Here is a 22,560-nt window from a genome sequence, read left to right as displayed (position 1 = left end):
ATAACCAGTTAAATCCTAAATGAAAATTCTACAAACCCTGGCAGATCGTGTTAAGTCAGTTTCTTGCAACATTGCTCCGCAGTCTGTGGAATAGTGCTATTAGCAGTCACCGTTTCTGCAACCTCCTTCCATGCCAAAATGCTAACTCTTCTAGGTGCCCTACGCTTTTCATAGCCAAGCAGCCTGTGTCGCTTTGCCTCCACCTCATTGAGAAGTGTCAAGGTCTTCATCACTAAAATTATGACCTTTCTTCCTCATCAGCCTTCTGCACTGCCATTTTTCTGCAAGAAAAAAGTTTTCAAATAACTGAATTACCTGGCATATTTATAAAGTGAGTGTTCACTTTCACAGTTACAGGTTCAGACTGGAATGCAGCACATAAGAAATTGAGTGGAATGCAGGACTACAACATATGACCAGAATGTAATGAATGAGAAATGGCATGAGAACAGAAAAAGGAACAATGGAACAACACAGATTTAGAACTGGGAAAATAAAGGTATAACATCACGTTCTTTCAAATGTTTGATGTTAGAACAATTTATAAAGTGCCCCTTTATCCATTTGTTCACAAGTCTTCAGTAAATTGTAAATCAACTAGTGTACTGCAGTAACAATGAAAAATTACAACAGGCAACAAAAACAAAAACCAATTTTAACACGTGTAAAATGGGTACAAACATTACAATTTAAGCCAACGCTAGCTAATCAAAACGCTTGCACATATGAACAATGCAGACTGATAGTCAACAATGGCAGAAACCTCAATATATGAGAACAGTGGATTTCAATTGCATATCAGGAGATCCACAAGAAAATGGTGAATAGGTGTTTCAGTCTGAGCGAGGAGTATTTTCAATAGCTCTTCATTTGCACTGTTTTGAAAAAAAAAGAACAAACATTAGTGAACAGCCAAGTGACACTCTCCAATGTTTACAATGACATCAAGAAATGACAATTGAGACTTGCGATTAATAACATGTTCTTTTGGCTTCTTTCAACCGAACAATGCAACTCCCAATTGTAAACAATATTGCACTGAGCACTTGATTTAAATATGTTAACCAGCTCTAATTACAACCCATAATTAAGAGAATTCTGAATTGACCATAACTAGGAATGTTATTACCACAATGTGGTAAAACAACCAAAGTGTTGAAAAATTAAACCTGCATTGGCAGCCAACATTACTTACCACTTTCAGCACAATCTTCGACAAAATACTGCAATGTTTCTTCAATGCTAATTGCTGAAAAAACAAAACAAAGTATGTCAGGCGGCATAATAGCCAGGAAAATAAAAACAGGATAACGAATGTCTTCACCTTTAGTCAGAAATGAAATTGAGCATCATCAGTCATCGCATCTGACGGCACTTCCTATGTGTATTATCATCATTCGGAGATTGAAGAACTGAAACTTTTGGTACAGTAATTTGATTGCAAGCAATGTTACACTCATTGAAACTCACCTGAAAATTAATCATCCATGTGTATACCCAAGCATTCAGGATGGTCAACATCTCCACCTGAGATAAGAGAAATGTGCTTAAAATGATTAAATCTTGGCATATTTAACTCAGGAACCAAATGCTATGATCAGAGAACCAATACTCAACGCTGCTCACTGACAGTAATATCAGCTTTCAGTAGTCAAAGCAGAGAAGCAATAAAACAAACCAGGATATAAATGTGTAGAAGATTTTAAGCATGGGTTTCAGGAAAATCTTAGGGCCAAGTTGGAATGGCTGTAAATGAAAAAACTGAAATAAGGGAAATGCACCAAGAGCACCCCAAAATGCTTCAGTAAAAGTGACCACAATCCATTAAGAAAAAAGTCATTTGCCACATTAAGGTCCTACCTTCAGCACTGGCAAAAGCCAATTCATGATTGAAGTCAGGTCAGCACTATTTAGCCATCTTCCATTACAACAACAGGCTCTTGGATACAAAGGAAAACACCAGACAATGTGAGTATTCAATTGCGCTTGAAATTTTTTTTTTTTAAAAGAGCAAATAAGCCAACATGAAAAGGTCTTACATCAAAAAAGGTCTTAAACATGATCAGAAAACCATTGCTCAACACATTCCAATCTGACGGTAATTCCAGCTTTTGAGTTTGGTTTCATCATTCATGTCTATCCATAACAGGTTACTCAAGTTTAGATACTAATCACAAGAGTGAAAGATCTTTTCAAAAAAAAGCCAGCATTGACTTTACAAGATGACAAAGCTAGCCTCCATTTTAGTGTATGCACATAATCGATTCAAAAAACCCAATGATAGTGAATTTTATCATGGGCACAAGCTGACCTGTTAGAGCAAACACTGTAGCGAATCTATCCAATTCCCATTCTTCAGATATCAAAATGGACAACTGCATTGGAAAAAAAACAATTAGAAAATACACCATTTGAATTCAGTACTTAAAACAGCCAGGCCACCTAACAGAGCTGTTTTGGATCATTTTCTTCATGCAAGTAATTCTACATTAAAATGTGCAGATCCATAAAATTTGTGCTATACATGAAGAAACATGCTTACTAAGGACAGACTATTTTCAGTCATTATAATCAAAACTTCAGTGGTGCAATTTGAGGTTTGCTGCAGGTTATGCCTATGGCACTCAACTAATTATGCTGAAGCTTTGACAACTGCCATGCAATTGTGATGAGAATACTCCGACGCAAGCATGCCTGCCATTTGTTAAATCAATTGCATAAGGAGCTGAAAAATGTGTTGCCGGAAAAGCGCAGGTCAGGCAGCATCCAAGGAGCAGGAGAATAGACGTTTCAGGCACAAGCCCTTCTTCAGGAATCTTTGGGCTTATGTCTGAAGATTCTCCTGCTCCTTGGATGCTGCCTGACCTGCTGCGCTTTTCCAGGGACATTTTCAGCTCTGATCTCCAGCATCTGCAGTCCTCACTTTCTCCTTGTAGAACTGAAGTACAACATTTAAAGAAATTGACCAATTAACACACTCCAGCAGAGGTATCAACTGTTAAAATAAAATAGTAATAATCAGTAATTTAATTCTTCAACTCAGGATTTGTTAAAAATGAAGTTTCATAATTAAAAAAGTCATCAGTTTTCAAATCTGACGACACTTCCTATTCGGTTTTATCATTAAAAAGGAGAAATAAAAGGCTTTTTACAAGCTCAAAATATCCTTTGCACCTCAATATTAATCACGTTTCCCATGCCCCTGCAAACTTAAGCAATTCCTCACATCTTTGCAATTCAATACTAACGATACACAATTACAGACAAAAATACAGAACCAAGTCCAAAAAAAGCAAGAATTGCAGATGCTGGAAATCTGAAACAAAAACGTAAAGTGCTGGAGAAACACAGGTGGCCAGTGGGCGTCTGTGGTGGGAAAGCAGCATAAAGGTCTCTGGACTTTTCCAGCAACACATTTTCAGCTCTGATCTCCAGCATCTGCAGTCCTCACTTTCTCCAAACATTAGCAGAATTGCTTTCTCCAGATTAGATCCCATACGTTGTGGAAATAAGCCCTTCGGCTCAAGTCCACAACTACACAAAAGAAACCCACCCAGAACCATTCCCCTACATTTACCCCTAATTAACAGGCAAGCTTGCAAGGCCAATCCAGCTAACCTGCACACCTTTGGGAGGAAACCCTCGCAGACACGGTGAAAATGTGCAAACCTCCACACAGACACGTGCCCGAGCGGGGCTTCAACCCGGATCACTGTCGCTGTGAGGCAGCAGTGTTAACCACTGAGCCACCGAAGCACAAGAGGGGGAGGCATAGGTTAGCACTCGGAGGCTGCCAAGACCTGCTGAAATCCTCCAGCAATTCATGTTTTATCAAAGTGATTCATTCAAGCGAACGAAACGAAAAATCCCACCGTGCGACTCCTGAACCTGCTCGAACAAACTCGCCCCCCGAGTGTGCAGCAGAAAGAACACATTCAAGTGCCTTCGCCTCAAGTTATGCCATACCGGCTCCGGCCCGGAACAGAGGAGCCTATTGACTGCGTGGGAGGGCCGCGGTTCCCCCGGGTAGTGTGATGGGTAAAGAGCCACATCCCCAGGGCCGCATACCCAGTCCCCCTCTCCCCCGCCCGCCCGCCCCGCCTCTCCCATCGACCCGGCCGCCATCTTGCCGAAGAGAACACGTGCGACCTAAAAGGTCCCAGGCAAAGTAATGGAACCCGACACGGGGCTCAGACGGAAATTCCGGCGAACTAGCCTCCGGAAAGTCAACAACTACCGCGAGGTGCGGGGAAGATAACGGGACACAGGCGGAGGGAGGCTCCGGCGCAGGCGCCCGATCTGCGCACACGCGGTGGTAGAGAACAACGCAGACGCCGGACCGGCACGGGACCGGGGGGGGGGGGGGGGGGGTGAAAGAAGGAAACAGCGCAGACGCCGGACCGGCACGGGGCCGGGGGTGAAAGAAGGAAACGGCGCAGGCGCCGGACCGGCACACGGGCAGAGGTGAACATCGCATGCGCCGCATTGGCGCAAAGAGAAATAAAGGGATCAACACAGGCGTGGGTCCGGCACACGTACCGTGACCGGGAAAAGCGTAAGCGTTCCTTTCACCGAGTTGCCAGCAGCACCCCCCCCCTCCCCACTCAAAACACGCGGTGCGTTTCTACTGGGGAATAATAAATTTGTGAAACTCGAATCATTCGCTGAGAATACACTTCAACCGCTATATCGTAACGAATTACCGTCATGACGGCAGCTCGTGAGCCAAACCACTTCTTCGTAGAGCGGATACAGACCATCCGTACAGAGTCAACGACACCCTCAGAGAGACTGTTGGTGTCGCTCGTTCCTGTTCTTATAGGCTCGGCTGGGCACGCCCCGTGACGTCACATCAGAACTTTAAATTAAACTTCTAATCGTGAACACACACCAGCTCGGGGATGTACATCAAATTTAAATTGCTGCACTGTTTAAAAAACTCGATATGTCACTTCATTTTCAATATTGATTTATGAAGGGGGCAGTGGAGGAAAGTCATTTCCGCTCTGTTTAAATCGGGCGCGCGCGGGGTTGAGTCACGTGATGGTTCTGAATGATCTGAGTGGTTCAAGTCAGTAGTGAAGCTTCTAAGAGGAATTGGATGCTTATGTGTAATATGTGCTCGTTTGGGTCAAAATACTAGGATGCTACATCCTTTTCTAATTATGCTTTACTGAGTCCCAAAATATGTACCGTAGCCTGAATTATTTTCCGATCTCCAAGTTCCTGCAGTATTCCCTATTTTTTTTTTGCTTCTGCAATGCTTTGTTGCAAGAATATTTTAAATTCAGGAATGGGATTTTGCTATTTGAAGTCACGTCAAAATAAACTCCTGGTGCTTTTCAAAACTTCTGGAAATCTTGCTTTGTAACAAACTATGCTGTCATTGAAGTGTCAACTTGTCGCTTAAATTGTGCCAAGGTGTCTTTTATATCTGCCTGAGCTGTTTCAAATTGAGCTTGGATTAATGTTTTATCTGAAAGATAGCTTTGCTTCTTGCACTGAAGATCTGGAGTAAAGCTTGACCTTTGGAATGTAATAAGGCAAAAATGGTATTGTGCTGTCGTGAACTCTTCATGGAAAAACCAATTGAGACCTTTTGCTATAGGAAAACTTAAATTATTTTAAATTGCTATGTTTATTATTCCAACCAGTCTGTTCTGAAGAAGGGTCACTGGACTTGAAACCTTATCAATGTTTTCTCTCCACAGCTGCTTCTAGATCTGCTGAGCCTCTGCAACATTTTCTCTTTTTGTTCCAGGACACAGCAGCCTGCTTCATTTGACACCACATCCACAACATTCCCTTCCTTTCCCACTAACAAACAATAGAACCAGTGTGTACTATTTACAAGATGCACTGCAGAAATTGACCAAGATTTCTTAAACTGCATCTTCCAAACCCATTACCACTACATCTTGAAAGACAAGGACATAGAAACACTGCTATCTGCAAGTTCCCCTCCAAGCAGCTCACCATCCTCACTTGAAAATATGTTGGTCTTCAGTGTTACTGGATCAAAATCTTGAAATTCCCAGTCATAACAAGACTGTGTGTCTGTGTGTGTGTAGCTACATCTAATGGACTGCAGTGATTTGAGAAGGCAGCTCACCATTACTGCCTTGTGATAATAAGGGATGAACACTAAAAGGCATAGCCAGCAAAGCCATGTCCCATAAATGAATTTTAAAAATGTTTTCTAGGGTGATGTTCTGAAGGAGCTAATGTTCATTTTACATTGGCTCCACCTATTCTACTGATGTCACATAGTCTTTTGGGGAGACAATGCCTTCTACTTGAGCTTTCAGAGGCTGTGAATATATCGACTAGCTGCCTCAGGTCTTAATAATTATGACTGTCCAAATGTTGCATTGATTGTTAATATGCGATAAACCCCATGTATCTTAGAAGAATTGATCTTCTGTAGGCTCTCCACAGTAGTATATGCTTTACCATTAATTACTAAATAGATCCAAGACAAAGCAAATACAAAGGAGGATTGGTGGCAGAGAACTATCTCAAACAATCCTTGACAACTTGTAGAGATAACAAATACCAAAAGTTGCTCGCAGTGATCATCTATGAAAATGCCAAAAAATAAAATGTTTTAATTTGTTTATATTGGAGAAAATGATATTCCAATCATCAATAAACCAATTCCATTAGAAATCCCATTCAGGTAGTATAATTTTAATGCATTGGTGTGAGCAGGCACAATTATACAAAGATGAGTGGAAAGAAGTAAAATTAAAATAATATGTAATGTTTACAAGTTTTATTTTAACGTAATAAAATGGCCTGAGATACCATGAGCTGCAATGGCACTTTCGGTTTAACAAATTTACAATGCTAGTGTTAATTTTAATCTTGATTGTCTATCACACTTCCATCCCACCCACCGTTTAATTAAAATTTATATTTCTTTCATTAATTTAAAAGCAATTAGATTAATTCTGTTCGAGCCTTCTACATAGAGTCATAGAGATGTACAGCACGGAAACAGACCCTTCGGTCCAACCTGTCCATGCCGACCAGATATCCCAAACCAATTTAGTACCACCTGCCAGCACCTAGCCCATATCCCTCCAAACCCTTCCCATTCATATACCCAACCAGGTGCCTTTTAAATGTTGCAATTGTACCAGCCTCCATCACTTCCTCTGGCAGCTCATTCCATACACGTACCACCCTCTCTGTGAAAAAGTTGCCCCTTAGGTTTGTTTCATATCTTTCTCCTCTAACCCTAAACCTGTGCCCTCTAGTTCTGGACGCTCCTACCCCAGGGAAAAGACTTTATCTATTTATCCTATCCATGTCCCCCATGATTTTGTAAACCTCGATAACGTCACCCCTTAGTCTCCGACACTCCAGCCTATCCAACGTCTCCAGCCTATTCAACCTCTCCCTATAACTCAAATCCTCCAACTCTTCACTTTCAAGGAGCTATCAACCTGATTCCAAGGTCTCTTTGTTCAGTAGGACCTTAGCATTAAATGTATAAGTCCTGCTAAGATTTGCTTTCCCAAAATGCAGCACCTCACATTTATCTAAAACACCATCTGCCACTTCTCAGCCCATGTTTCATTCCAAAATTAACATGTATGTTCTGAAAGTCATTTTGCACATTTGTCCCTTTTGGTTGCTAAGTTAACTCAAGATAACATTTGTGCTGTGCCCGCAGCAGAGTACAAGCAAGCACCTTTATGACAGTTTGGCATACACTAGCAAATATAATTGTTTGAGTTAAGAAGCAGATCAAGTTTCAGTTTGTTGCCTTGGGCAAAGATGTTATTCCCCAAAAACTCAAACTAAAATACAGTGCTGGAGACACTCAGCAGTCTGACAGCATCTGTGGATACAGAAAGTAGAGTTCTGAAGAAGTACCATATCATATCAGATTTGAAGCATTCATTTGCTTCTCTGTCCACAGATGCTGCCAGACTGCTGTGTTTCTCCAGCATTGCATTTGTTTCAGATTTCCAGCACTTTATTTTGCTTTTACTCAAATGGAACCTAACCCGGAGACACTACAAATCCACCATAGAATTATTTATAGTGCAGCCCACTGATCATTCATTCAAATCAAGAAAATTCAGAAAGATCTAATTGTACAATAGCAATTTATATTTATGTAGCATGTTTTATCATAATGAAGCAAACCAAAACAATGTAAGAGCATTATAAAACAAATCATGACACTGTGCTATATGAAGTAATATTTGATCAGAAGAACAAATACAGTACTTGATTAAAACGATAGATTTTTAAGGAATGTCTTTGAGGAGGAGGAAAGGGAGTTGGTGAGACAGAAAGGTGTAAGTAGAGATTCAGCGTTTGGGGCTTAGACACAGCTACCAATGGTAGAGATATTTTCAGTTGGGTACACATAAGGACAGAATTAGAGTGCAGATATCTCACATGGTTGAAGGAGATTAGAGACCTAGCAAAGGGCAAGGTCAAAGATGAGAATTTTAAAATCAAGACACTAATCAAGAGTCAAAAATCATGAAGGTCAGCAAACATAGGGGAAAGGGACTTGCAGCTTTTTAAGGTATTGACAATAGAGTTATAGATAACCTCCAATTTACTGAGGATAGAATGCTGGAGACAAACCAGAAGCAGTTGTACTTGAGGTAACAAAGGCGTGAATGGAGGCTTCAGCAGCAAGTGAACTGAGTCAAGAGTATGGCCAAGTGGTGTTGCAGAAATTGAAAAAAGCAGTCTTGGTGATGGCATGAATATGATGCTGGAAACTCATCTCAGGGTCAAATGCCATATCAAGGATGTGAATAGACAGACTTTGTTTCAGACTGTTGCGAGGAAGAGGGATAGAATTGGTAGTTATGGAATGGAATTTGGAGCAGGAATTGAGAACAATGGCTTCAGTCTTCCCAATATTTAACAGGGGGACATTTCTGCTCATCCAGTGCAAGATGTTGGATAAGCAGATGGATCATTTAGTAACACGGTATGAGAGAAATGGCAATAAGGTGCTGTTGCCATCATATAAATAAAAACAAATGTCATGCCTTTGGATGATGTTGCCTTGAGTCAAATGTTAATGAGAGTAGGAGGGGGCTAACTAATGATGTCTGGGGTGGTACCAGATGTAACAGTGCAGGAGCGGAAAGAGAAACCAATGCAAATGTTTCTTTGGCTATGATTGTAAAGATAAGGATGGAACCATGTGAGAGCAGTACCACCAGCCAACAGATATTCAGAATGCATTGGCGGAGAATGGTGTTGTCAACTGCGTCAAAGGCTGCAACAGGTCAAGAATGGTGAGGAGGGAAAGGTTACCATTGTCACAGACAGAATACATTTGTAACTTTCCTAAGAGCTGTTCTGGTACTGCGGCTGGAATAGAAACTTCTCATTCAGTGATTTCAATTGAGTAAACCTAAAGGAAAACTAACATTAGAGCAAAAAAAAGTAAAATAAAATGTAACAAGCAATACTTTACTTTGCTTAAATGTGTTATTGTGTTTTACAGATCTTAACACAAGATCTTTACAATACAAAATACAAAATCTATTCATTCATTTTTCACACAGTTTTGATAATCCTTCTCACAATATAACTAATCAGCAATGCTTTTAGTGTTGACAATCAAGTGTTCAATTTTTAAAAATTATATTAGTCTTCACTCAAAAGTCCATTTATTACTTGTTAAACTAAACAGTGATTGTTGACGGATGTGTCAGGATATCAGAATCAAGTCTAACATTATTATCCATCCTAGCAGTTCCATCCAGTATGGCTTATTGTGAAGCTTGCCAGCAATGGAACTCTTCCTCTAATCTGAAGACTGAAGCCAATTGACTTTTCTGGCTCAATAGGCAGAGCCTATAGTGGATTCTGTAGTAGAGACATCTTACTACAAGCCAGTTTAGGATTTTAAAACTTAATTCAGGTATTTTTAAAGGCGGGGAAGGGTGTTTGAGGGTTTTAAAAAAAAACTAACTAGGTATGGATATCTGAAGTAGTCATGATTTGGAGATGCTGGTGTTGGACTGGGGTGTACAAAGTTAAAAATCACACAACACCAGGTTATAGTTCAACAGGTTTAATTGGAAGCACACTAGCTTTCGGAGCAATGCTCCTTCATCAGGTGATAGTAGTTTCAGTATCTTTGATAGGAATAAACTTTTCCTCAATCTTTCATCAATACAGAATATTTCATTATAAAATGCAAGTAAAAATCTTGCAAATTTTGTATTTGTTTGACATTTTTCAGGGTGTGTTGAAATCACAACATATATTTGGAAAAGGATTTGAGAATCAGTTTGCTTTTAATGGTTTCACTAGCATTTCTCATCTTCTTGATAATCCAAGACTATTTTTAATAAACCAATGTTTCAAAATTGAAAAATGTTGTGAATTTATTTGGCATTCAGACTTAGTAGGAAGTTTTTTATTCTTCTTTCCAGCTATGTCATAATTTAATTAGGAAATATCAATATCTGCAAGCAGGTAGTACATTTTATTGAAAATCTATGCCAAAATGATAAAGTGATTTTGGCTTGGAATATGTGTAGATAGTATCTCAAAGAACGAAGAAGGGTGTTGATCCCAGGCTGGAAGACAGCAAGTTCTGCATTACTACAATGAAGGGAAACAGAAGTTATTAGCCTCTATTAGTTAATATTTACAAATGTAATCAATATTAAAGATTCAGAATTAAAAGTAAATGCAACATTATATCCTATAAAGGAATTTCATTTATTTGCAACCATGGAGGTATTCTTCTGTTTTCTATTTATGTGTGCATGTGAGCACATGGATGCTGAGTTCTAAAATATCACTGATTATTGGTACAGAAGAGGGTGGACCTTAGGCTAAATATCCACAAGACAAAGGTCCTTTACCAGCCTACTCCCGCTGCACAATACCGACCCCTGTCATAAAACATGGCAGGCCTCCAGACAATATAGATCAATTCCCATTTCTTGGGAGAATCCTCTGAACGGGATTCATGATGAAAATCAGAACGCCTCCAATGTGATAATGCAGGCTTTGGCCTTCTGAGGAACAGAGTGGTTGATAATGAGGACTGCAAATCCAGCACCAAGCTCATAGATAGAAAACTTATTGGTGTAGTATAAACCCAAATCTTTTTACAAGCCTGGCTATGCAACTTTATTAATTTGGCTGAATGCATTCAATGGATTTTCTCATTTAGCAAGTACTGATAACCAACAACAATAAAGATATAAAGTTTATATCTAAACACTTACACTTGGCACATAATATTCAATGACCTATGATGTTCTTTTGAAAGTATGTCATAATAATGGGTTCCATTCAATTTATTGATGCAAATAATGCAGATTAGAACATGATGCCATTTAACAAATTTCCAACAGATTGGTTATATTAAAACCAATGTCAAAAATAATATTCCATCTTCACCTCTATAACACCATGATACTGAAGACTTTTGCGTGTTTGTATGTGACAATAACAGTTGTATTATCATGCATGTACCCAAAGTTAGAGTAAAAAGCGTAGCTCAATTTTCAGTGAGTAACTTTTCAAAATGGTTTTGAAACCAGGATTTACTTTGTAAACTTATCATAAATATTTCAATGAGTTATGGATGACTACCTGAAATGATTGATCCATCCTCTTGTAAAAAAGAAGATAAGCTACTCCGTTCCTAAACAAAATGAAAATTGTTAAACTGTGATAGTATATAGCGTGCTGCATATATTTACATCCAGTGCACTACTGTTAATCACGGATCCAAGTGTACAGACAAGATATTGTGCTGATAGTAGCATAGAAAAGCTTGAGCATCAGCTTAGCAATTTTACCACAGCCCAGTGCTGGCAATGAGATGCTACTTCTGTGAACTGATGAAGGCAATGAAAGAAAAGTGGGTACTTGTTACATGGTTGGTTCACATGTACTGATCACTGGTTGTAGGCTCGTTCCTAAGTACTAACATCATCACACATGCTATCTTCCATGCCCACTGGGAAAGACGTGCAGCACAATTGATCTGATAAATAGTACTGCAACAGGAGTTCTGGAACTTTAAAAATTAAAATTCATTTTGCCCTCTGTAACAAGGCCAATGATGGGTGATAACATTTCCTCCATGATAATCCTCAACACTGGTGACCTGCAAAGCTGCGCATTCTGTCCCCTACGATACTCCATGCACCTGACTGTGTGGCCAAATCCACACCAACCCCATTTACAAGTTTGCTGATGACAGCACCATTGTAGGTCAGATCTCAAACAATGGCGAGACGGAGTACAGGAAGGTGATACAGTGCTTATTGGCATGACATAAAGACAACGATCTCTCCATCAACATCAGCAAAATGAAGGAGCTGATCATTGTCTTCAGGCAGTGGAGTGGCAGGCATGCCGCTGTCTGTATCAATGGTGCTGGGGTGGAGATAGAAGTGTCAAGTTCCTGGTAGTGATGATCACCAACAATTTGTCCGAGTCTACTCATGTTGATGTGACAGTCAAGAAAGCACAGCAACACTCCCAGGAGGCTAAGGAAATTCAGCATGTCCATAAAGAATGTTACCAATTTTTATAGATGTACCACAACATAGTACAGCAACTGCTCTTTGCAAGACTGCAAGAAACTATAGAGTTGTGAACACAACCCAGTCCATCATCGAACTAGTCTTCCATCCATTGACTTGATCTATACTTCCCTCTGCATTGGGAAAGCAACCAACAAAATCAAAGATCCCTCTCACGCCGGTTATACTTTCTTCCACCCTCTTCCATCTGGCATATAAAGGTTTGTATACAGGTACGAATAGATTCAAGAACAACTTCTTCCCTGCTGTTATCAGACTTTTGAATGGACCTCTTTATTGTTAATGTTGATCTCCCTATGCACTTTTTCGGCAACTGTAACATTGCATCATACACTCTGTTTTGTTACCATGATGCACTTGTACAGTACGATCTGCCTGTTTAGCATGTAAGGCAACACTTTTCACTATACTTTGTACACATGACAATAATAACTCAAATCAAATTTGGCAGATGTCTAGCCTGAAGTATTAAAACATATCGTATTATTGAAACTATTTGTGTAAGGTTGCACTGCATGTATTGCTACATTTGTGGGTCTTCTCTACCCTTTAGAATTTGTTAGCCTGTAATGACCCTTACAGATGAGCCTGAACACTCTACATCTTGGTAGCACTTTCATCAACTAGACAGATTTTCAGTAATATATCCTAGAAAATGAAAAGACCAACATTTTGTGAATTTGTTGTCTGTCTGTATTTGTCTAAACAGTACAAATAGTGTTTTTTTTATTAGTGTTTCTTTCCTCGATTCTTAGCAATGCAGCAGCTGTCTTGTCTGGACTGCTTCTCTGAGAAATTCAAAAATAACTTTTCCAGATGTGTGGTGGCTACACTTCCTTAAATGTTTCCAGTAGTCATTACAATTACAGATTTATTTGGATTAATTTCAAAATAACTGCATACATATAAAGGCTAAAACTTTGTGGAATAATCAACAATACTGACAATGGGGAGAAAGCATGCCCAAGGCTTTATGATGCTTATTTGGTGAAAGAGGTGGGAAATAAAGGAGAGGTGTCCTGTATCCTTGCAGTGAGTGAAAGCCCCGCAGACATGCACTGACTAGAAGGAAAAATAACCACAGAAGTCAATGCCATGAGTGTAGACGCAACGAGCTGCAAGTAGAGGTTTTGTGATTCTCAGACAAGTGGTCAAGGTCAATGAGTGTATTGTCAAATGCCATGTTCTGGTCAACTGCATCTCTATCCTCAGCTATTGCTCAATTCCTCTTCACTCACCTAAGTGAAACCTTAAACACATTGACAGTGAATTAATCAAGGCAGCCAGTCAAATATAGTCACAATGCCTTCTGACAATTCCCTCTCCCTTGCAGGAGACCATGCGTAACAAAAGGCAGCAGGAATTAAAAGCACAGGGATAGCCTGTGCATATTTCAACTCTTATGAAAGAAAGGACCATGCACTGGTTGAGTTGAATGGCTTCATTCGGTGCCATGTGTCCTATGTAATTGTTACTAATAAGTTATAATAAGTTTAAAGGTTTTGTGAATTGGGGATTATACCACCCATTTCTTAAACTACAAAAATAGTGTCTTCAATTCAGATGTGCTCTGGATCCCATATTTTGTAAAGGTGTTTCTGCAAGGATCTAGGGTGAAAGGCATAGAAACTGTTTAGCCCAACTCTTGCACACAAATGTTTTTCTACTCCCCTCAAGTTTCCTTCCTTATTTGGAAACATGGAAAAACCTATCATCATAACCAACTGTTTCCTTCTCTCGTATGTTTGTCGAACATTCCATTAAATGTACAGACACTATTCACCTCAACTGCTTCCTAGTGGATGTGAATTCTACACTCCCACCATTCTGTGGGTAAAGAAATAAAAAAAATTCTTGAAGCTAAAAGGAAAAACATCTTCATCTTTGTCGCAACTATGTATTCACTATAATTTACAACCTTTGCATGATATATGGTATTTACCTTATTTTAAGTATTTTTGAGCATTTCCATTTTGATGCTTGTGTTTGAAAACAATTTGTGTGAATACATTTGACTTTAAAGGACAATTCTTGAAAATATTTCTATTTCTTATATTCCAAATCCTTGTTTTGCAAAAAACAGTTTAAAAAAACCTGAATTTTAGTTTTACAATTAAAGTTGGCAATAATCATCTCATACATACAAAATTATGAGGGGCATGGATAGGATAAATAGACAAAGTATTTTCCCTGGGGTCGGGGAGTCCAGAACTAGAGGGCATAGGTTTAGGGTGAGAGGGGAAAGATATAAAAGAGACCTTCGGGGCAACGTTTTCACACAGAGGGTGGTACGTGTGTGGAATGAGCTGCCAGAGGATGTGGTGGAGGCTGGTACAATTGCAACATTTAAGAGGCATTTGGATGGTATATGAATAGGAAGGGTTTGGAGGGATATGGGCCGGGCGCTGGCAGGTGGGACTAGATTGGGTTGGGATATCTGGTCGGCATGCATGGGTTGGACCGAAGGGTCTGTTTCCATGCTGTACATCTCTATGACTCTATGACATTCAACAAAGATAATGGAATGTATTGCAATAACCTTACATTTGAAATTCACTTTGATCAGATGAAGAGCTGGATCCAAATGTCTTTTTAACATCTTCCCATGTTGCCTATCAAAGCAGAGATCAACAGTATTCATAACATAATTGAATTTATACAGTCTGAAAATTCATATGCTGCAGCATTACTACAGATGTAGGTTTGCTCGCTGAGCTGGAAGGTTCATTTCCAGACGTTTTGTCACCCTACGAGGTAACATCTTTAGTGGGCTTCAGGTGAAGCACTTTACATGATTCCTGCTTTCTATTTATATGTTTGAGTTTCTTTGGGTTGGTGATATCATTTCCTGTGGTGATGTCATTTCTGGTTCTTTTTCTCAATTGTACAGAAGCAATCATCCCAACATCCACAAATGAAGCTGCATCAGAACATTATTTCAAAGAGCCAACACATACTGCAGCACTGAGGATCTCTGCAGAGCAGAGGAAAATCACCTATACCATGTATTCAAAAGAATGGGTACCCAATGAACACAGTCCACCGATTTCTCAGCAACAAACCCAAACAAGCCGACAAAACACGTCCAGGAACCCTAACTACTCTCCACTATATCAAAGACATCTCGGAAATGACTGCCAGACTACTCAGACCCTTTGGCACCATGGCAGCCCACAAACCCACCAACACACTAAAACAGCAGCTAATGAACTTGAAAGACTCTATACAGACAACAAGTAAAACTAATATCATTTACAAAATACCGTGCAAGACCGTAACAAACACTACATTGGACAAACAGGCAGAAACCTAGCCACCAGGATACACGAACACCAGCTAGTCACAAAATGATATGACCCTCTCTCACTAGTATCTTTATATACAAATAAGGAAGGACACCACTTTGACTGGGACAACACATCCACCTTAGGACAAGCCAAACAGAGACATGCATGAGAATTCCTAGAAGCATGGCATTCCAACTGGAACTCTATCAACAAACACATTGACTTATACCCCATCTACCACACCCTGAGAAAAAGAACAGGAAATGACTTCACCACAGGAAATGATGTCACCACTGGAAATGACATCACCAAACCAAAGAAACCCCAAATATATAAATAGAAAGCAGGAATCATGTACTGTGCTTTACCTGAGGCTCACTGAAGATGTTACCTAGAGGGTAATGAAACATCTGAAAATGAACCTTCCAGCTCAGTGAGCAAACCTACATCCAGAACCTCAACCTGAGCTACAAATCTTCTCAAAGCTCACTAAACGGCATTATTAGTTAACTAACACAGGCTTTTGAGAGATCTTGTGTTAATCTTGATTTCTGTAATCCTTGGGCAAGGCATGCTCGATCAAAATGCACTTGTGTATGACAATAGCTCCAGAAGAATAATTATTAACTGAACAAAAAAATTAAAAAAAAAGTTTCATTCCACAGATATGTCACAAATCAGTACATATTGGGAGAGGGGTGGACATTGTGGATTCCGCCTGGTGATTCACCAGGGGGAATCCACAATGACTAACAGTAGCCTAGATCATATGTTGAAAAGGAAGCATTTGTCTTTACTCAAAATAGCAGCAATGTCTGGATTTCACATTGTTTTGTGAGTGAGCAAACTATAGACATTTTTATCAGTGATTCGATATTTCTCCCTGGATACACTGTTGAGGACCCCAAGAATGTGATCAAAAGGAAACCTTTGAACAGATGAGAACTTCTACTCGAAAAACTTTTATCTTGCTTAAGATTAGATTAGATTCCTTACAGTGTGGAAACAGGCCCTTTGGCCCAACCAGTCCACACCGACCCTCTGAAGAGTAACCCACCCAGACCCATTTCCCTCTGACTAATGCACCTAACACTATGGGCAATTTAGCATGGCCAATTCACCTGACCCACACATCTTTGGACTGTGGGAGAAAACCAGAGCACCTGGAGGGAATCCACACAGACACAGGGAGAACATGCAAATCCCATATAGACAGTCACCTGAGGCTGGAATTGAATCTGGGACCCTGGTGCTGTGAGGTAGCAGTGCTAACCACTGAGCTATCATGCTGCCCCTTGTTGTGTGATGAGGTTTTTAATGATGTAATGATTTCATGATTATTGCCAAATGTCCTTATTGGCCAGAAGGAGTTATTTTATATTTGTTAAAAGTTAAAACTTCCCCATTTTGATAAGATATAACATGTTTTAAAAATAGCATTCTCCAAACCTTCTTTGTGTTGGTAAGTTCATTTTTTTTTCCAATCATCATAATTTATCTCACCATCTTCTTCTCTCCTTTAAATATTCCATACTATCTCTTTCTCAAAATCAACCCTTGACCTCACTGTCTTTCTATGTTACCTCCCAATTTCCGACCTTCTTTTCCTTTTCAAAGTCCTTTTTGCTGCCTTGAAACTCATGGATGTCATAGGCAGAACCCAATGTTTGTGTACATATTTTGTAAGTTTGGGACAAAATTGACTCCATGTGTCCACTTCAGATATTGAAGCAGAAATTCCTAAATACAACTAATATAAACATGACTCTCCCATACACAAGTGATGGATAATTTGAGATTTTAATTATGTCCGAAGATTTTTTCAGAGTTTTCAAATGGCTTCAGTTGTAAAGATTTCAAGCAAAGAGAAGGGATACTTTTTAATCAGTCATACTAGTAAACCAAGTCATATTTTGGAATAAGAAAATGTAATTTTGACACTGCATTACATCATAATGCACAAATAAATTAATTGGCTAAAATTGCATGGAACTTCAATAACCTATCTGCCTGATAATGTGCAAGATGTACCTGGGATATCATTCTTCCTGCTAATTTATTAGCAAGATCGGCAGACTGTACTTCAGGTAGCCAGGCAGCGTCCACAAATAACCAATCTCAAGTAGCCCATAACAGAAGCAATTGTATGGTCTGAACAATAGGAAGAGTATTTAGTTTAAGTGGTCTGTATTTAAAATATATGAGTACTTACTTCCGTAACACGTTCATCATTGAAACAGTGCCATTTTCTTTTTTCAATGTTCTTTATATAAACATAATAATGGCCAAACGATACGAAGTCCTTATGCACAATCACAGATATGAGTTTGTATTGTGGGATGTTCTGCAATGGGAAAATCAATTTTTTTAGTAACAACAGATGTACAGTACAACACATTTAGCATTTAAAAATAGCCCACCCTACAAAAGGCATTTTTGCTGATGCAGGGTAGAGGAATTGAGAAAGAGCAATCAAAGTTGAGTAAATTGTTCTCTTTTAGCATTGGGGAGAAAAAGATGGCAAGATTGAATTGTCTCCCTAAATTACTCAATCCAGGCAGTTGCTTGAGGATCTACCTTCAGTCACATGGCAATCATATAAAGCTAGATTAGAGAAACATCATTAGGATTTGTAGAGATATGATGAGACACGGGCATTAGGCAATTTATGAATGACACTAAAGTATTTCCATTTATTGCATTGGGGAAACAGGACATTAGATGAACAAGACTAGGATGGTAGATTTGTGGGACTGAGTGTGGAAGTGGATACTTGTGGCCAATGTTTTGAATAATCTCGAAATATAAAAAGAATCCCTACAGTGTGGAAACAGGTCCTTCAGTTCAGCAACTCCACACCAACCCTCTGAAGAGTACCCATTCCCGTATTACTCTACATTTGCTAATTGACTAATGCATTTAACCTACACATCCCTGCACACTATGGGCAATTTAGCATGGCCAATTCACCTAACCTGCACATCTTTGGATTGTGGGAAGAAACTGGAGCATCCGGAGGAAACCCACGCAGACACAGGGAGAATGTGCAAACTCCATAGAGACAGTCTCCCAAGGCTGGAATCAATCCCAGATCTCTAGTGCTGTGAGACAGCAGTTCTAACCACTGAGCCACTGGGATGCCAGGTGAGAAAAGCATTCCCCATTACATCTTGGCGGCAGCTGCCCCAAGTTTTAGTATGTCCTTCAGGACATAGCCCCGGATCTTGGAACGTGAGGTCAATTCTTTGCACTGGAAGACCAATCAGTTTTGGGCAGACTTTCACAAGTTGATTGTAGTCCAGGTGCAGTGGATGTTTGGCTTGGGAACAGACCATACAGCACTGAGCCCTAAGTAACAGAGCTGTTCAGGATGAATCTTGATAAAAACTGCAGTATCTCTCCCCTAACCTTTGCATAGGAACTATGTAACAGTCTCTTCCCCACTGCAGTCATCTCAAGAGCAATGTGCAGTAGCAAAGGGAGACCAAGTGTGCATGAAGGATCTATCGGATAATGACCCAAGAAATAGTTGATGCATTGCTGATCATCTTTCAAGATTCTATAGACTCTGCTATAAACTCTGGAACAGTTCCTGTAGATTGAATGATAGCTAATGTAGCCCCCACTATTTAAAAAAAAGGATGCATAGAGAAAATTGACTGGTTAGCCTGACATTGATAGTAGGGAAAATGCTCAAGTCCATTACAAATGATTTACTAGCAGACGACTTGGAAAACGGTGACAGAATCCGAGACAGTCAGCAGTGATTTACAAAAGGAAAATCATGCTTGACAAATCTGGATGGTTTTGAGGATAGGGAGTTTATAACGGGGCACCAATAGGTGTAGATTTCTTAGACTTTCAGAAAGTTTTGATAAGGTTCCCATATAAAAGATTAGCATGTAAAATTAAAGCACATGGGATTGGGGGTAGTGTACTGATATGGATCGAAAACTGGTTGACACACAGGAAACAAACAGTAGAAGTGAATGGGTCTTAAGTGGCAGGTAGTGACTAGTGGCATACTAAACTATTTCCAATATAAATGATATAGATGAGGGAACTGAATGTAATATCTTCAAATTTGCAGATTGCACAAAACTGTGTAGAAGGCAGAACTGTAAGGCAGATGCAGAGCTGAAAATGTGTTGCTGGAAAAGCGCAGGTCAGGCAGCATCCAAGGAGCAGGAGAATCGAAGTTTCGGGCATCAGCCCTTCTTCAGGAATGAGGAAAGTGTGTCCAGCAGGCTAAGATAAAAGGTAGGGAGGAGGGACTTGGGGGAGGGGTGTTGGGAATGCGATAGGTGGAGGGAGGTCAAAGTGAGGGTGATAGGCCAGAGTGGGGTGGGGGCGGAGAGGTCAGGAAGAAGATTGCAGGTTAGGAAGGCAGTGCTGAGTTCGAGGGATTTGACTGAGACAAGGTGGGGGGAGGGGAAATGAGGAAACTGGAGAAATCTGAGTTCATCCCTTGTGGTTGGAGGGTTCCCAGGCGGAAGATGAGGCGCTCTTCCTCCAACCGTCGTGTTGCCATGGCCTGGCGATGGAGGAGTCCAAGGTCCTGCATGTTCTTGGTTAAGTGGGAGGGGGAGTTGAAGTGTTGGGCTACGGGATGGTTGGGTTGGTTGGTCCGGGTGTCCCAGAGGTGTTCTTTGAAACGTTCCACAAGTAGGCGGCCTGTCTCCCCAATATAGAGGAGGCCACATCGGGTGCAGCGGATGCAATAGATGATGTGTGTGGAGGTGCAGGTGAATTTGTGGCGGATATGGAAGTGTCCCTTGGGGCCTTGGAGGGAGGTAAGGGGGGAGGTGTGGGCGCAAGTTTTGCATTTCTTGCGGTTGCAGGGGAAGGTGCCGGGAGTGGAGGTTGGGTTGGTGGGGGGTGTGGACCTGACGAGGGAGTCACGGAGGGAGTGGTTCGGAATGCTGATAGGGGAGGGGAGGGAAATATGTCTCTGGTGGTGGGGTCCGTTTGGAGGTGGCGGCTTCAGTGTGACTTGGACATATTGAAGGAGTGGGCAAGTGCATGACAGATGAAGTACAATGAAATATAGTGTGGATAAATGTAAGCTTGTCTACTTTGGTAGCAAAACAGGAAGTCACATTATCTGAATGGTAACTGATTGAGAAAGAGGGAGGTACAACAAAATCTTGGTATCCTTGGACACCATTCATTGAAAGTAAGCATGCAGGTGGAGTAGGTCGTAAAAAGGCACATGGCATGTCAGCAATGGGAAAAGTTTTTCTCACCCTTTATATATCTAGATTATTCAAAACCCTGGCCCCCATATCTACCTCCACATGAGTCCCACGAATCTACCATCCTCTTGTCTTGTACACTATTCACTGAAAGTAAGCTTGCAGGTGGAGCAGATGGCAAAAAAAGGCACATGGTATGTCAACCCTTATAATGGAAAAATTCAAGCACAACAGCAGGGATGTTTGCTGCAATTACATTTAGCCTTGGTGAGACCACACCTGGAGTATTGTGTGCAGTTTTGCTTTCGTTACCTGAGAAAGGGGGTTTTGGCTATGGAAGGAGTGCAACAAAGTTTTACCAGACTGATTCCTTGGATAGCAGTACTGAGATATGAAGAAAGATTGAATCATTTAAGACTATATTCGCTGGAGTTTAGAGCAGTGAAGTGAATCTCATAGAATCCTATGAAATGCTAACAGGACTAAACAGGGTAAACACAAGAAAGATGCAAGCAATGATCAGGGAGTGCAGAATCAGGGTCACAGTCTAAGGAAATGGGCTATGCCAGTTTGGACTGAGAGGAGGAGAAATGACTTCATCCAGAGAGTGGTGAGCCTGTGGAATTCTCTATCCCAGAATGTAGTTGACACAAAAACATTGGGTGTTTTCAAGAAGGATTTATATATTAGGGTTAAGGACATCAAAGGATATGGGGAGAAAGCAAAAACAGGGTGCTGAGTTGGATGAATAGCCATGATCATGTTGAATGAGAGAGCAGGCTCAAAGAGCCTTGTGGCCTACTCCTGCTTCTATTTTCTATGTTGCTACGGTTGTGCTAGATCCAATGGAGGGTCCTCTGGAGGTAATGGCCATTCTTGTGGCTATAACACTATGGATGAAGGTGCTCTTCCTCCTGATTAATTGGGCCTGCTTGACAGGCTGTTTAAAATAAACCTAATCTTTTAGGATGACTCATTCATTATTCATTTGACAGCAGCAATGATGCCTATAATAGTGGCCTAGCCAAAGCTGCAATATTTCTGGCTCCCTAATTGTGGTGGCAGCACTAGCAAGTAGGATATTGTCCTCATTCAGTTGCCATTCCTGTGACAGCCTTCAAATAGGCCCGAACTGGTAAAATCCCATTGCCCTGTGCTGGGTTTGACCCAGAATGTGGTACCAGCAACAGAGCTGCACAACTTAAGAACAGTCAGCCCTTTGGATAGGTGGGAAGGTCAGTCACTGTGCTCTCGAGAATGGGAAAATTCACACACTTATTGCATGCATAAAAACATGCCTTGAGGTTGTGAAGTTCTTTTTCACAATTGTTTAAGCCGATGCTTTCTGTAAATTCCATAAAAGTATTGTTTATGAACGTTTTCCTCAAACTTGCAACAAAGTCAAAGCGTTTTAGCTGTAGGCATAGTATTTCTGGCCAAGAATGCACTCTGCAGCCCTGTTGAAGAGAAAGCGATTGTCAAATAATGCAAAGAAGCATTTTAAATAAC

At 40.4% G+C, this 22,560-nt stretch overlaps 1 protein-coding gene and 3 non-coding genes across 4 annotated transcripts in view; all 4 read right to left on the bottom strand.

The window, feature by feature from the left end:
- Window positions 1-1,328: 1,328 nt before the first annotated feature.
- Window positions 1,329-1,401, bottom strand: LOC140479225 (small nucleolar RNA SNORD49). The gene has a single exon (XR_011961002.1). It is a non-coding gene; the product is annotated as a small nucleolar RNA SNORD49 (small nucleolar RNA).
- A 659-nt stretch (window positions 1,402-2,060) lies between these two features.
- On the bottom strand, window positions 2,061-2,132 carry LOC140479229 (small nucleolar RNA SNORD65). Its single transcript, XR_011961006.1, has one exon. It is a non-coding gene; the product is annotated as a small nucleolar RNA SNORD65 (small nucleolar RNA).
- A 929-nt stretch (window positions 2,133-3,061) lies between these two features.
- Window positions 3,062-3,128, bottom strand: LOC140479226 (small nucleolar RNA SNORD49). The gene has a single exon (XR_011961003.1). It is a non-coding gene; the product is annotated as a small nucleolar RNA SNORD49 (small nucleolar RNA).
- Window positions 3,129-8,200: 5,072 nt separating this feature from the next.
- LOC140478511 (ubl carboxyl-terminal hydrolase 18-like) overlaps window positions 8,201-22,560 on the bottom strand; it is a 45,653-nt gene continuing 31,293 nt past the window's right edge. The window contains exons 13-17 of the mRNA XM_072571765.1: window positions 22,350-22,508; window positions 18,069-18,200; window positions 15,114-15,181; window positions 11,608-11,659; window positions 8,201-10,602 (exon numbers count right to left, since the gene is read on the bottom strand). Of these exons, the coding sequence (XP_072427866.1) occupies window positions 10,600-10,602; window positions 11,608-11,659; window positions 15,114-15,181; window positions 18,069-18,200; window positions 22,350-22,508 (414 nt within the window). The 3' untranslated portion in view covers window positions 8,201-10,599. The remainder of the gene's footprint in view (window positions 10,603-11,607; window positions 11,660-15,113; window positions 15,182-18,068; window positions 18,201-22,349; window positions 22,509-22,560) is intronic.

Source organism: Chiloscyllium punctatum, chromosome 6 (genome assembly GCF_047496795.1).
Source record: "Chiloscyllium punctatum isolate Juve2018m chromosome 6, sChiPun1.3, whole genome shotgun sequence".
In the NCBI taxonomy this organism is placed as follows: domain Eukaryota; kingdom Metazoa; phylum Chordata; class Chondrichthyes; order Orectolobiformes; family Hemiscylliidae; genus Chiloscyllium; species Chiloscyllium punctatum.
This window is presented reverse-complemented; position numbering and strand designations above follow the sequence as displayed.